Source organism: Drosophila rhopaloa, unplaced genomic scaffold (assembly GCF_018152115.1).
Source record: "Drosophila rhopaloa isolate 14029-0021.01 unplaced genomic scaffold, ASM1815211v1 contig_218, whole genome shotgun sequence".
Lineage (NCBI taxonomy): Eukaryota > Metazoa > Arthropoda > Insecta > Diptera > Drosophilidae > Drosophila > Drosophila rhopaloa.
The window spans coordinates 3138629-3152154 of NW_025335104.1; the positions used below are offsets into that span (position 1 = coordinate 3138629).

General features: G+C 38.9%; 1 protein-coding gene across 1 annotated transcript in view; it reads right to left on the reverse strand.

The window, feature by feature from the left end:
* LOC108053621 (acetylcholine receptor subunit alpha-like) overlaps positions 1 to 12733 on the reverse strand; it is a 209900-nt gene extending 197167 nt beyond the window's left edge. The window contains exon 1 of the mRNA XM_044460784.1: positions 12515 to 12733. Coding sequence (XP_044316719.1) covers positions 12515 to 12733 — 219 coding nt within the window. The remainder of the gene's footprint in view (positions 1 to 12514) is intronic.
* Positions 12734 to 13526: the final 793 nt, after the last annotated feature.

The following is a 13526-nucleotide window of genomic DNA, read 5'->3' on the forward strand; positions in this document are numbered from 1 at the left end:
TGGACCTACCTGAATCATTAAATTAAAATTATTAACCCATATAAACATTGACAAAATTTAATAAAAAAATAACAAAAATTGCCTTTGCTAGCTTATGTATCGAATGAGTAATATTTATGGAAATTTTGAGACTATTGTCCAAGCCAGCAACTTAAATTACAATTTTTGGTTTTCGAATACCTTATTTTTTTGACTACTCTAGTGAATATTGAAAAAATCTTGAATATTTTTCTAAAAATCTGCAAACCATAAATTTAGCCAAAAATCGTATCAAATCTAATATAGGTCCAAAATGTTATAAATTTGTTCTATTTATTTTATGGATTGTCTATTGTTGTAAAAAACCTTCGGATATGTAGCCCAATGGTTTTATAATGTTATAAATGGAATCAATCATCATCAAAAAAATATAGCTAATACTATTATTATTATTATCGATTTAATTTTTATTGTTTACTTTGCCATTTCGAACCCTTGCAAACATATCGATAATGTATGAAAGAGTGCAATGAAAAATTACGATTTGGAAATTCTTACATGAATAACTTTTATATTCAACGAATAAACTGCCTAGAAGCATAAGGCATGTATGGCAGTTATATGACTTCCAAAAAACTTAAAATATTGTTTTTAAAATGGAATAAACATTTGATTAGACCAAATATAAAAAACAGCTATAGTATAATAGATAAATAATCTCTGACTTTGAGTTTTTCCAGTACATTTGTGTTCTTTATGTTTTTTCCTTGTTTAACACAGACCTGATATCGAAGATGTCTCACTGAACGAAATAATCTTGAAACTACACTGATCCTTTGTAACTAACAAACTACAGTCAAGAGATTAATTATCTATCACCTCATGTGGCAATCAAAATTCATTATATAAACGTTATCAACAAAGTGTATATTCGGTTGTATGAGGTTGAGAAGAGCATTTAGGCAAGAGTCGTTACTTTAGTCTTACAATTTTTTTTAGATTACAGATTGTCCGATCATTATGGAATTCCTTAGGTTATTTTACTGGGAACAGCTTTTGCTTACATTCTTACAAAATCTTCTATTTAATGTCTTTGTTTCACCTAATGAGCTTTGACCATTAATGCTCTACAATTATCTGTGCTGATGATTGGTAGACTATGAATATAAATTAGGTGTTTTCTGTCTTTGTTTCGGCCAATTCTAATAATTTTGTATAAAAAATTAAATCTTTTTCTTTTTTTTTGAAAATGTTTTCTAGTAAGTGTGTTTATATTGATGAAAACGTGAATAAGTTTGTTAAGGCGGGTCCGTGCCAAGAATACTTCCAGAGTGTTTTCCCAAAGAAAATTAAATTAAGTGCACATTTATTAAGGTATATTGAACATTGTTTATGTATTTAATAAAAAACGAACTAAGTCATATTTTTATGTAAAAAACAAATTTTTTCTAAATTTGTGCTTTTTAGCCTAGAGTGTTTTTCATTTAAAACATGGCCCGTTGTTCAAAAAAGCTTTCGCTCGTAGACGAACTGGCTGGAATAGCCAGAATGGACCGCGCTAATTTGGGAAGGTATTTTAAGTCCCTTGGATAAGACAAATATTTTTCGATAGCGTTTTTCTCAACTTCTCGTTTTTTTACATAAGTATAACAAGAAAGGAAAGCTAACTTCGGGCGGGGCCGAAGTTGATATACCCTTGCAGAATGCTCTGTAAATTATATTCTCCAAAATTATTCATATGATGCATTCTTAATACTGATAAAAAATCCCAACTTCCTAACTTTAAAAACACCAAAGTTATGGCATTTCCAATCGTTCAGTTATATGGCAGCTATAGGATATAGTCGGCCGATCCTTATGAAATTTGGTAGGTCGGATTGATTGGCCAAATATAAAACCCACAGAAAATTCCTAACTTTACAAACACCAAAGTTATGGCATTTCCGATCAATCAGTTATATCAACTCAGGAGGTGATCCTGATCAAGAATATATATACTCCTTCACTGCGTTGCACACTTTTGACCAAAATTATAATACCCTCTGCAAGGGTATAAAAATTCAGCAAACATCCCTTTTTCGGAATTATTTGGGCTTATTTTATTATTTTATTACTACCGTAGCTAACACATTTTCTCTTTTTTCCTCTGAGAGGAAATTCATCTCTTTATAAGGAGGGTTCAAGAAAAGTCCTACCAAATGAACGATTGCCGGAAGAAACCTGACTTCTAACGCGCTAAGGGTCATTGTTTTAAACTCTTTTATTATTTGGGAATCAAGTGTGCTAGTTCTGCAAAGTTTTCATAATTTTTCAGCCCACAATGCAAATATTTGCATTGTTGGTTCCTTGTCAGAGCTAAGTGCTTCAGAGCCGTTCTTAAAAGGTTTTAAGAAAAAATTGCGCGATCAAATCAAAATGGTTTTCAGGCCAATTTCAGGCTTTTACGGGCCGGGCCTTTTTGCTAAGTCCGGCACGAAGCCCGTACGAATCTGAATTTTAAGGCCCGAGCCCGCTCCGGGCCTGTGGAAGCCAGCGGACCACGAAAAAGCCCGGCCCGTGCCCACCTCTAGTGTGGAGCTTCGTTTCACTTGTGAGTCGTTTCACCTTTTATTCCGTAATGATCTCATATATCGTAAGCTTAGTCTAAAGGGGCAACCGATTTGGTTGCCAGTGATGCCGAACCAGCGATCTTTTTTATGTTCGACATAAACATTCTCCCCCCTCGCAATGGGCAGAGTGGCATATTAAGAAAGGGAGCAAGTGCCTGAGAGGAGCCACCCCAAGGCTGAGCTTTGCGCCATGGACAGTCCGTTTTGACTCGGGCGGATACCCGGCAGAATTAATTCCGCGTATACATCAGCTCCCAAAACAGACGACACTAAGGAAGGGTGGAACCATTTATCATCAGCCAAAGTGATGTCTAGGAAGGCATCCCGGACCTTCGGATCCCGGGGCTTGGCCGGAGTTCGGGTCTGCATCTGGTCATCAACCAGCATTAGCAGCTGTCGGGTCATTTTCGACGACTTTGAGCGGTGGTGCACAGCAGCACATCGACTACGCGGGTGACGAAAAGGTTGAGGGCCTTTCTCAAGGATACGTGAATGAGACTCAGGGGGCAGCGAGGATCCACCAAAGCTCGGACGTCAAACCGTTTCTCCTCAGACCCCACCAAAATGGATGCAGTTGGCCCGTAGCAGGACACACCAGTTGGATCCGCCCAAGCCGCCATTCGGACATTGTAGAAATAGGCCTCGAGTTTAAACAGGCTTCAATTTTCGATAGGAGGGTAGCTAATTCTTCAAATGTGTACCTCCCGCCAGCTGTTTGCTTGTAGAAGTGTGTCTTAATACTTTTGACACCCGCCTCCCATAGCCCTCCCATATGAGGCGCGCCAGGAGGGTTGAAGTGCCAATTCACATTTTGAAGACTGTACATGGACAGGATCAAAGACCTTGTAGCTTCAATGAAGTCGTTGGATAAGGACGTGGAGGCTCAAACGTTTTCCCGTTGTCAGAATGTATGTGGTGCGAATAGCCACGTCGTGCGGAGAAACGCGAGAAGGCTGCCAGAAACTTCTCAGTGGTCAAGTCTGATGTAGCTTCTAGATGGATGGCTCGGGTACTAAAACACACAAAAACGCAGACAGACCCCTTAGTTATCTTACACCCCCGACCGACATAGTTTTTTAAATCAAATGGTCCCTCAAAGTCAACGCCCGTGTGGGTAAAAGCCCTGGAAATTGTAGATCTTGCGCAGGGCAAGTCTCCGATCAGCTGAGTTTGCAGCTTCTGTTTGTGAATGGTGCACACTCGACAGGAATAAATGGTGTCTTTTACAAGATTTCTCAGCTTAGGTATCCAATACTTGGAGCGAATCAGTCGGATTGATTTCCCCCGTGCAAGGATATGCGATGGGTAAAGAGGACCAAAAGCTTGGCAAAACTGCACCTTGCCGGAATGATGATTGGATGTTTCTCATCATAGCTTAGCATCTCAGATGCTCGTAGATGACCGCTGGCTCTTAAGACACCGTGGCTGTCGATAAAGGGGCTTAGATTGGAGATCGGGCTGGAGACTGGAATATGTTGCTTTTTGCCTAAGGCCTTGCATTCTATTGGATACTCCTTGGTTGGGTGAGCACAGTCAGCCTCTCTTGGACGTCAGACAACTCTGCGGCAGTGAGTTCTGCCTTTATGTTAACGTCTTGCTTGCGACACATTCTTGCAAACCGGAATACGTAAGCGAGAACGCGTAAAGCCCTCTCGAATGCTGAAAAACGCTCAAAAATGTAATTGCTGGGGGCGCTGTGGCGACGTTACACCTTATTGGGCGCTGTTTGAGCTCTGTTTCGAGCGGCACCGACGAATTGAGTGGCCACTGCTCCTGTTTGTGACGCAGCCACTCAGGCCCATGCCACCAGAGGTTGCTGTCCATGAGCTCATAGACTGAGAGGCCCCTGCTTGCTAGATCAGCTGGGTTATTTCACATGAAACCACTGTTCTCTGTTGGTGAGCTGATCAACTTTCGCGACTCTGTTGGCAACGAATGTAGTCCAAGTGCATGCTGGCTTGCTTAGCCATGCAAGTACTATCGTGGAGTCTGTCCAATAATATGTATCATACTTAGTAGGAGACATTTCGGAGAGAACTGCTGCGGCGAGTTCGGAGAGAAGCATCGCACCGCACAGCTCTAATCGCGGCATGGAAAGGGACTTTACTGGAGCAACTCGGGTTTTGGACAAAAGCAAGTGGGTGAAGCAGCCATCAGTCCTTTCGACGCGAACAAAGATGGCAGCACCGTAGGCGCTCTGCGATGCATCGCAAAATCCGTTTTGCTGCTGGATGAAATCTTACCCATCTTGGGATGCGAACTTCTTTCAAAGTTGGTTACCCGTCAAGAAAATTACACCACTTTGTGACAAGATCAGTCGAAAGAGGCTGGTCCCAGCATAACTCCCGCAGCCAAATTTCTTGCATGAACATTTTTGCCCGAACAATAAATGGTGATTACCATCCTGCTGGGTCAAACAGTTTGGCTATCTGGGATAAAAATTCTCGTTTGGTGTAGGTTGTTTGGAGAGAAAAATTCATCTGCAGAAAGAGGAAACTATCCGATGTCGCGTTCCAACGGATTTCCAGAGTTTTTGCAATACTGGCGTCTTCCAACTCCAAAAAGTCCTTTGGAATACCCTGTAAAAGTTTCTTCTCGTTTGAGGTCCACTTGCGCAGTGGAAAGCCCGCAAATGGCAGAAACAGCGGACTGCTGCCAAAGGATATTGGTCAGGTACATCGATGGCCAGTTGTTGAAGCACGCGTATGGCCAAAAAAGAAGCACAGTTAACGCCGAAAGTGACAGTGTTGAGCTCATAATCACAGAGTTTCCGTCTTTATCGCGGAACAGGATTCTTTGGAAACGTTTACTAAGGTGAATTTTCAATTCAAAATTCGTGGGCTTAAGATGGCAGACTAGTTCTTTTTTTCTTGAGTTGGCAAGACTGTTGATGACATCTGGCGGTAATTTCATGTCAATGTCAGTATCAGTACTATATTTACGCTTGTGTTTACCAAACGATCAAGAGTGCATTTGTCGATTTTTACAACGTCTGATTTAATTGAGCAGGAAAGTGCCATCAAATTTTGTTTGCGGAATGAAATTTCGGCTGCGGAAACGGATGAGGATGTTGGGGATGGCCTTTGGTGATTCTACCATGTCCCAGAAAAATGTTTATAAGTGGTACAAAGACTTCAAAGAGGGTCGGGAACGTGTTGATGACTTGGAGCGCTCTGGACGACCATCGACGTCAACAGATGACCAACACGTCAATGAAGTGAAGGAATTAGTGCTCAAAAATCGTCGGTTGACTGTTAGAGACCTTACTGATATGATCCGAATATCAGAAGGATCTGTGAAAACCACGAAAAGTCAAATCTCGTTTGGTACCGAAAACGGTCAATTTCTGCACTCGTTCTTGGTGACCAAATCGCCTAGAATTCGACGCATATCGTTCCGCAACCAGCTTTTTTACTCAGCCGTACTTCATTCCTAAGGAATTGAGCCAGTGCGATGGACCGTGAATGCCCCAGGTTTATTTTGTTAGGTTCTTTAAAGGGCAAAGAAACAACATAACCCTTGTGGTGGTTTGCTGGAAATCATTTTCACACACCGAGCTGGATTCCTTACCCGGCTTTACTGGAACATCCTCCACCTCCCAGAACTTGGTGAGAATGCCGTCTAGTTGAGATTCGGTGACAGACAACCGTGCTGAAAAGGAAGATATTCTGTTAGTGGGATTCTTCGTGATTGGGCCGCCAAGATACCACCCGAATATGGTCTCTTGGCCAAGGAGTGTTCCGCAAACATTTGAATGGTAGCCGCCTAAAATAATCGACGGAAGGATATCGGCGCCTATGAGCACGTCAATATGCGAACTCTGTAGAAATTCGGATCTGCTAATTGGATTGGAGGGAGGAGGGACCTCTTCGGGTATCGTTTGAGATGGAAGATTTCCGGCTAAATGTGGTAGCACATATGCAGACGCTTCGATTTGGATTTGCGGCTTAATGGGGGAGCCTATATGGAATTGGCAGCGCTTACGTGGTTGAGCAGCAACAGGGGAACTTAATTAGGAGTCAATTAAGGCACGTGCTGAGTACATAATGCCCAAGTGGCAGATCTCTAAGAGCGCCGTACGCAGGAGGACCCTTTGCGTGTTCACGGCGAGGTACGTTTGGACGTTCGACGGAGTGGACTGTATTTCTGGCTGGAGGTCAGGTACGGATGCTGACTGGAGTTGTGGAGGGCCACCGCGATGGAGGAGAGTATAGTGGCGACCTTTGCACTTGAAGCAATTGTGCGTACTTGTGCAGTCTCTCAACATGTGGGTTCTTGCAAAACAGTTCGAATATGTCGGCAACCGACATATTTAGAAACTGGGGACACAGACGGATTGGATGGTTCTCCCTTGGTCAAAGTTTACACGACTGTGGATTTATGGTGACCCTATTTTCAAAGTTATGGATAATCAGCGGCCTACCTTCAGGACGTGGGCTCTGGATTGAGTGGTCAAAGTAGGTTTACATTTTTCAATTGCCTCCAGGGTTCGATGACAACCTTGTAAGAAGGTCTTGAATTCTTCCCATCCTGGAATCTCGGATGGGTTGAGGAGGGACTGTTCCCACAGAGCCAACGTCAGCTTCGGCAGCTTTGAGGAACACAGGAAGACGAGAAGACAGTCCCAATTGGTTATGTCTACTTTTGCTATTTTAAGGGCTGTCAAACAACCTTGGACAGTGCTCTCCAGGTGCTTAAGGGAATTGCCACACTCTTGGGAAACAGTGGGGAGATTAAACAGGATCTTTAGCTGGCTGTTGACGAGCAGTCGCTTGTTTTCGAAACGAGTCTGCAGATTTCCCCATGCGGACTCAAACCCTTCGTTAGTCAATGGTGATAATGCCACAATAGACTTTGCTTCTCCACTCGTTTTCGAGTTGAGGTGGAACAACTTTTCAACGCCTATAAGCCTCGGATTTTGGACATAGATGGCGGAAAAAGGTCTCGAAACGTCGGCCAATGAACATAGTCCCCACTGAAAATTTTACAGTCTATTGGAGGTACGCGGGATCCACTAGGCAGAGTCACCGGTGAGGGCGGTTCAGGAATCGGCTGAACGCCAGCTCTTTCAATCGTTTCGTTTAGTGTTGCATGGCTTCCATCATGTCTGTACTATTTCCTAAGGAAAGAACCTCAAAGCACGTCTCGTACACTTTCTCTACCTTGTCCCAAAGATCTTGTAACTGCTGAAGTCTGACCTTATTAGTGTAAACAGACGTAGGTGGGTCTGTTGGGGTATTGACCCTGGCTTCGAACTGTCAAGGAAGCTTTAGCTTCAGCGTCAGCCATTTTCGCAGTTGATCTCGTGACTTGAGGGACAAAACTGACTGTGACGCAGTTGTTCTCACGGGTTTTAAAGGGGTTAAGGAAAGACGGCTGATCCTTATGGATGGAGTTAGGTTTTTACTAGGTCCTGTCTTTTTGGTGGGCAGTGACGACCCGCTTTTGGCTTTGGCCTGGCTGGGTGTTCTGACTGATGGGACGGTTAGCTGAACTTTAGGTTCCTCACCTTCACCAATCGGCATAGCTACACTGTCGGGAAAAGAATAGGGACGTGGATGCTGTCGCTGTTTAATGCGTCTCGGCTTAACAATTTGGAAGCTGGTCAGAGAACCATACCACGGATCAATATAACACAAATATGTAAGTGTGTACGATATATAACTTGGATGGAATGTGAAATGGATGTATGTCTTGGAGAATACATGACTGCACCAGAAGGAATGGATGCTGAACGCTTGGAATCGGATCGCTGTTGGAGGATTTACTTTATTTTTGGATGAAATTTATTAAAGTTATTCGAAAGTTAATCGAATTTATTGCTAAGTCCTAAATGCGTCCTAACGGCCTATTATGCGATGCGTTGCAGTAGGGAATTCCCAGAACACCCTGTGTGACAGCACACACACCAATATGCAATGTAAATAAGAGAAGAACAACCACCCAATAATTAAAAAACCTACTGAAATATCAGCTAGATAATTATTGGGTTGTGTTTTTTATTCGGGATGTCGCGGAGAAAAGGAAACAAAAAAACGGTTGTCGGACAAGTATGCCAAGTAGGTGGTTCTGCAGCAATGTTCGTAAGCCGGGTTTGTTATTGTTTTGTGTGTTTTAGCACTAACCATATCACATATACATAGACGTCCTAAATGCAATGCAGAGTGAACGGCCTATTATGCGATGCGTTGCAGTACGGAATGCCCAGAACACCCTGTGTGACGGCACCAATATGCAATGTAAATAAGAGAATAACAACCACCCAATAATTAAAAAACCTACTGAAATATCAGCTAGATAATTATTGGGTTGTGTTTTTTATTCGGGATGTCGCGGAGAAAAGGAAACAAAAAAACGGTTGTCGGACAAGAATGCCAAGTAGGGGGTTCTGCAGCAAGGTTCGTAAGCCGGGTTTGTTATAGTTTTGTGTGTTTTAGCACTAACCATACAACATATACATAGACTGGTCATTTCATACAACGAAAATGGACACAAAAATATTTTCGCAGGAGGCCCCAGGGCTCTTAGCGGCAGGCCCCGGACACTTCGTGTGCCTTCGGGTTTTTTGCGCTCTCATTTTTATTCTCATTTTGATGCTCGCGCCCTCATTGCACGAGTTCGGTCGTTCAGTCGCAGAGACGCGCATTTAAAAGAAGGTTGCCCTGCGCTTGAATTGGTCTTTGTATGCACGCGTCCCTGCAGTTCCGAAATTCATCACTACAAAAATTCATCACTGTTTAATCAGCAGCGGACTGCGACGTCGGCAGAGCCAAAGGCAAAGTCGGCAGAGCCGAGTGCGACGCAGGCAGAGCCGAAACTCTCAGTCCCCGATCGTAGGCAACGCAGAAAATTGTCCATCTCCCTCTCTTACTCTGTCTCTCTCCCCATAAAATGAGCTGAGAGGTGGAGGACAATGTATTAAAATCAGATCGACCTTTATACACCCTTGAAAATAAATTAGCATAATTTTTGTATTGTAGTCGTTGATTCTTATTAATTATATTATTTTATGGAAATACTTTTTAAAAATAAAATTATTATGATAGTTTTGAAAGGTATTGATTCCTTTTTTAAGTGAATTTAAGTTATGTGATTATTTTTCATAGTCGGACATGCTTTTATATACCCTGCTTTGACGCGAAGCGAAACATGTAAAGACAAATTAGGCAAAGGAAAGAACAATAGGATTAACGCGCCCTTGTTTTCAACTGAAGTTGTTTTCGCGGTTTTTACGTGCACTTGCCTTTGAGAGAACGGAGAGAACAGATCGAAGCTGAGATTTTTTGTGAAATTTTATAACTAAATTTATCAGAAATTTAGGTAAGTGTTATTTTATTAATTATTTTGAACTGTACCCACATATACTGTTAGTATATTTATTCATTATTTAAGGCGAAGCTTATAACAAAACTGTTGGGTCAGCATAAACTAAGCTGGACTTGGCCGGCGGCAAAACAAAAAACGCAGTAAGTTTTTATATATTTTATAATAATTTTTCTATTTTAGATATACTTGGTCAGGAAGAGCCAGTACATAAAGCACGAAGTCAAAAAAAAGGGCACCGAAACCGAAACATCCTCAACACCTCCGAGACAACTGAAAACGTACATATGTAGATTGAATTAAGTTAAATTAATTAGTTATATGTAATGAAATAAATGAAATAATGTAATAAAATAAAAAATGAAATTTATATGAAAATTTACTGAATGAATTTTACTGATGAAAAAAAAGCGATGAAAATGCGATGAAAATGCGATGAAAAAGCGATGAAAATGAGATGAAAAAGCGATGAATTACTCATTAAAGAGTGATGAATTACTGATGAAAATGTGTTGAATTCATCACTCTTTAATCAGTAATTCCTTACTCGTTAATCACTATTTCATCGTATTTTAATCACTCGTTCATCGCATGTTCATCAGCAAACGCTGTTCAAAGAGTGATGAATTATTGATTAAAGAGTGATGAAAAACTGAAAAAAGAGTGATGAATTACTGATTAAAGAGTAATGAAAAACTGAAAAAAGAGTGATGAATTACTGATTAAAGAGTGATGAATTTTCACTGATTAACTCCTAGCACATGCCAATGTTAAATTCATCACTAATTTGTATGAAGTTTCATCGCCGATTAATCAGCAGTGATGAATTTTTGGTGATGAAAAAGCGATTAAAAGGTAATGAACGGTACTGCAGGGGTGTTCGTGCATTCTCATGCAGGGGTGCATGTGTGCGATCATTTCATTTCGATGCAGCAAGAATATTTTGTCTTTTGCTACTTTTCAGACTTGGTAACCTAACAATATAGGCGTATTCACTATTTGGTTAATGATAAAAATAAGAATATTATATGTTATCTTATGTTATTTTTTAATATTTCAGCATAAATTTCATTTTGGTTTACAAATTCATATCAGTGGTAGCAGTAAAATGTTTTTCAGATATGCATGTATTCCAATTAATAGAAATAATAACAACAACCAAAGCTGATTTGGTTTGAAGTTTTATGCCCTGTTCGTATCTCAGTAGATTGATTTCTATTAATTGGAATACATACATATGTACATATATTAAAAACATTTTACTGCTACGGTGTATGGATTCTGTGTGTATATGTGTATGCATTCCTGTTGTTCATAATAGGTTTGCCATTAGTATGACTCCTGAAGTTCATTTTCCTTATTTTGTTTTCTAAAAATAGCATGCTACAAAAATGTCTGAGCTTGTGGCGATATTACTCAACTTGTGGAAGTGATTGAGCATTCACTGGTAAAACCCATTTTTCGTTTTTTTATTTGAAAAAATAAATTAAATATATGTTTGGTAGTTATAACAACAGAAGGGGAAGTCTATACAGGACTTTAAACATAATTATTTTAACACATTTCACAAGCTACAGAAGTATAGACAGTTCCCATACCCATTTACTATATATTCCCTTGCATTTCGTTGTTAAGTTGTTAATCTACATATATGGGTAAAAATTTTTCAAAAGTCTTATTCTATATGTCGAAACCGGCATACAATTTTAAAAGAAACGATAGGAAAACTATTAGTAAATTCGGCTTAGCTGTTGTAACCCGTTTTTAATTTAATTATAAAGTTAATTTTTTTTCAATTTAAAAATAAAATTACCTTTTTCTCCTTAATCTATTTTGATATTTATACAATTTTCTAGGAATGAAATGGTTGATTAGGATTAGCACATTTTTCTTATGACTGGAAGGGTATATAAACTTCGGCTTGCCGTAGTTTCACTAATTTCTAGTCTTTGATTAAAAGCCTATTTTTTATGTACATATAATAAAGGTTGCCAATATTTTGATACTAATCTCTGGCGAATAAGCCAGAAGAGAGGCATTCATAATATGGATTCTATATTATTCCTCTATAAATAAACAGCGTATATCCATGCCAACAGCAAATATATTTTAAGTTAAAAACTTATCTATTTTGCTAAAAAATTACCTTAATATAAAAATAATATTTATTTAAAAATAATTGTGTACTATATTAGAGTAAAAGGAAAAATAAAGCCATATACCATTGGAAATGTAGGTATTTGTTATTTTGCACAGTGTACATTCTTTGTTTTAATGTTTATGTTGTTTTCTTCAATGAGAGAACTTCATGCTTTACCTTCAAAGGTAAGATTAAAAGTATTTTTTGGTTTGGACAATTAGTGCCATGCATATTCTCTTTAACGATAAAACGCAATGCAAATATTGTAAATCAGGAACAAAACTGTAATTAAATTTAAAGGCATGCCAAATTTAATTTTAATACTTAATTAACATATTTTCTCATTCCTTATAATTTAAATATGATTAATAATTGCGATTCAATAATTCTTTTTATATAATTGGCTAATAAACTGAAAAAAAACATTTCCAAACATCTTATATTGATTAAAGTTGAGTAGCACCTTAAAACCATCATAGGTCCAACTTCCTAATTTTAAGATGCAGGTCTGTACGTCATACGGAAAATATTCAACATCGATTGAACAAGAGGATTTATAGACGGCAGGTGGTTGCCAAATCACCAATCCATTATTATAGACTATTGCTTTTGTCATAAGTGTCACTTCATAATGACCATCAGCACTGAAAAATATATATTTTAGCACAACTCCTGTTACCATATAAGACAAGAAAATAAATTTTATTGCAGTCTCTTCAGCATATCACTGCATCAAAATTTATTGCCCATATTCATATGTAAGTTACTATCTTTCTTTAATGAACTCATTTTTAATACTTATTTTTATACTTATTTTTCATACTTATATTTCATATCTTAAAAGTATTTATTTATTTTAAAAAAATGTAAAATCAATTATAGTTATATATAGATAAGTGTGCGTACTTACACTGCACTTCATTTGAAAAGGTATAGTATCTCTCACATACTAAAGGCACATTACCTCTCAGCTGGATATAAAAACTCTGTGAAACAAATTTTCCGATATAGGGAATTAAAGTCATACTTATAAAAAATATACTATGTTTTATTATAAAGATGGCGTATTTTGTTCAAGAACATTTATACTATAGTGGCCAAAAATTATATTATTATATGAATTATTATATTATGAATCCATGGTAACATAAAGAATTTTACTTAAGTACCCCTCTAGGTAGCATTAAAATTTTGATCAGAAGTAACAAACACAGAAGAATACACATATGTAAGTACATACATAAAAAATATATCAAATGTGTACATGGTATTCAATGTTAAAGTGTCGAAACGTGAATACGACCACTTGGTTCCTCGCCGATATGGCTCAAAAATCTAAATAGAATTTATATTAATATTATTTTAAAGCAGACGATTGATGTTGATATCTGTAGGGGACAATACACAGATATCACGCCATAACGCCGTTATTTTTCGTCTCTGCGCTTCCTACTCAGATTCCTGGAAGCGAAGTC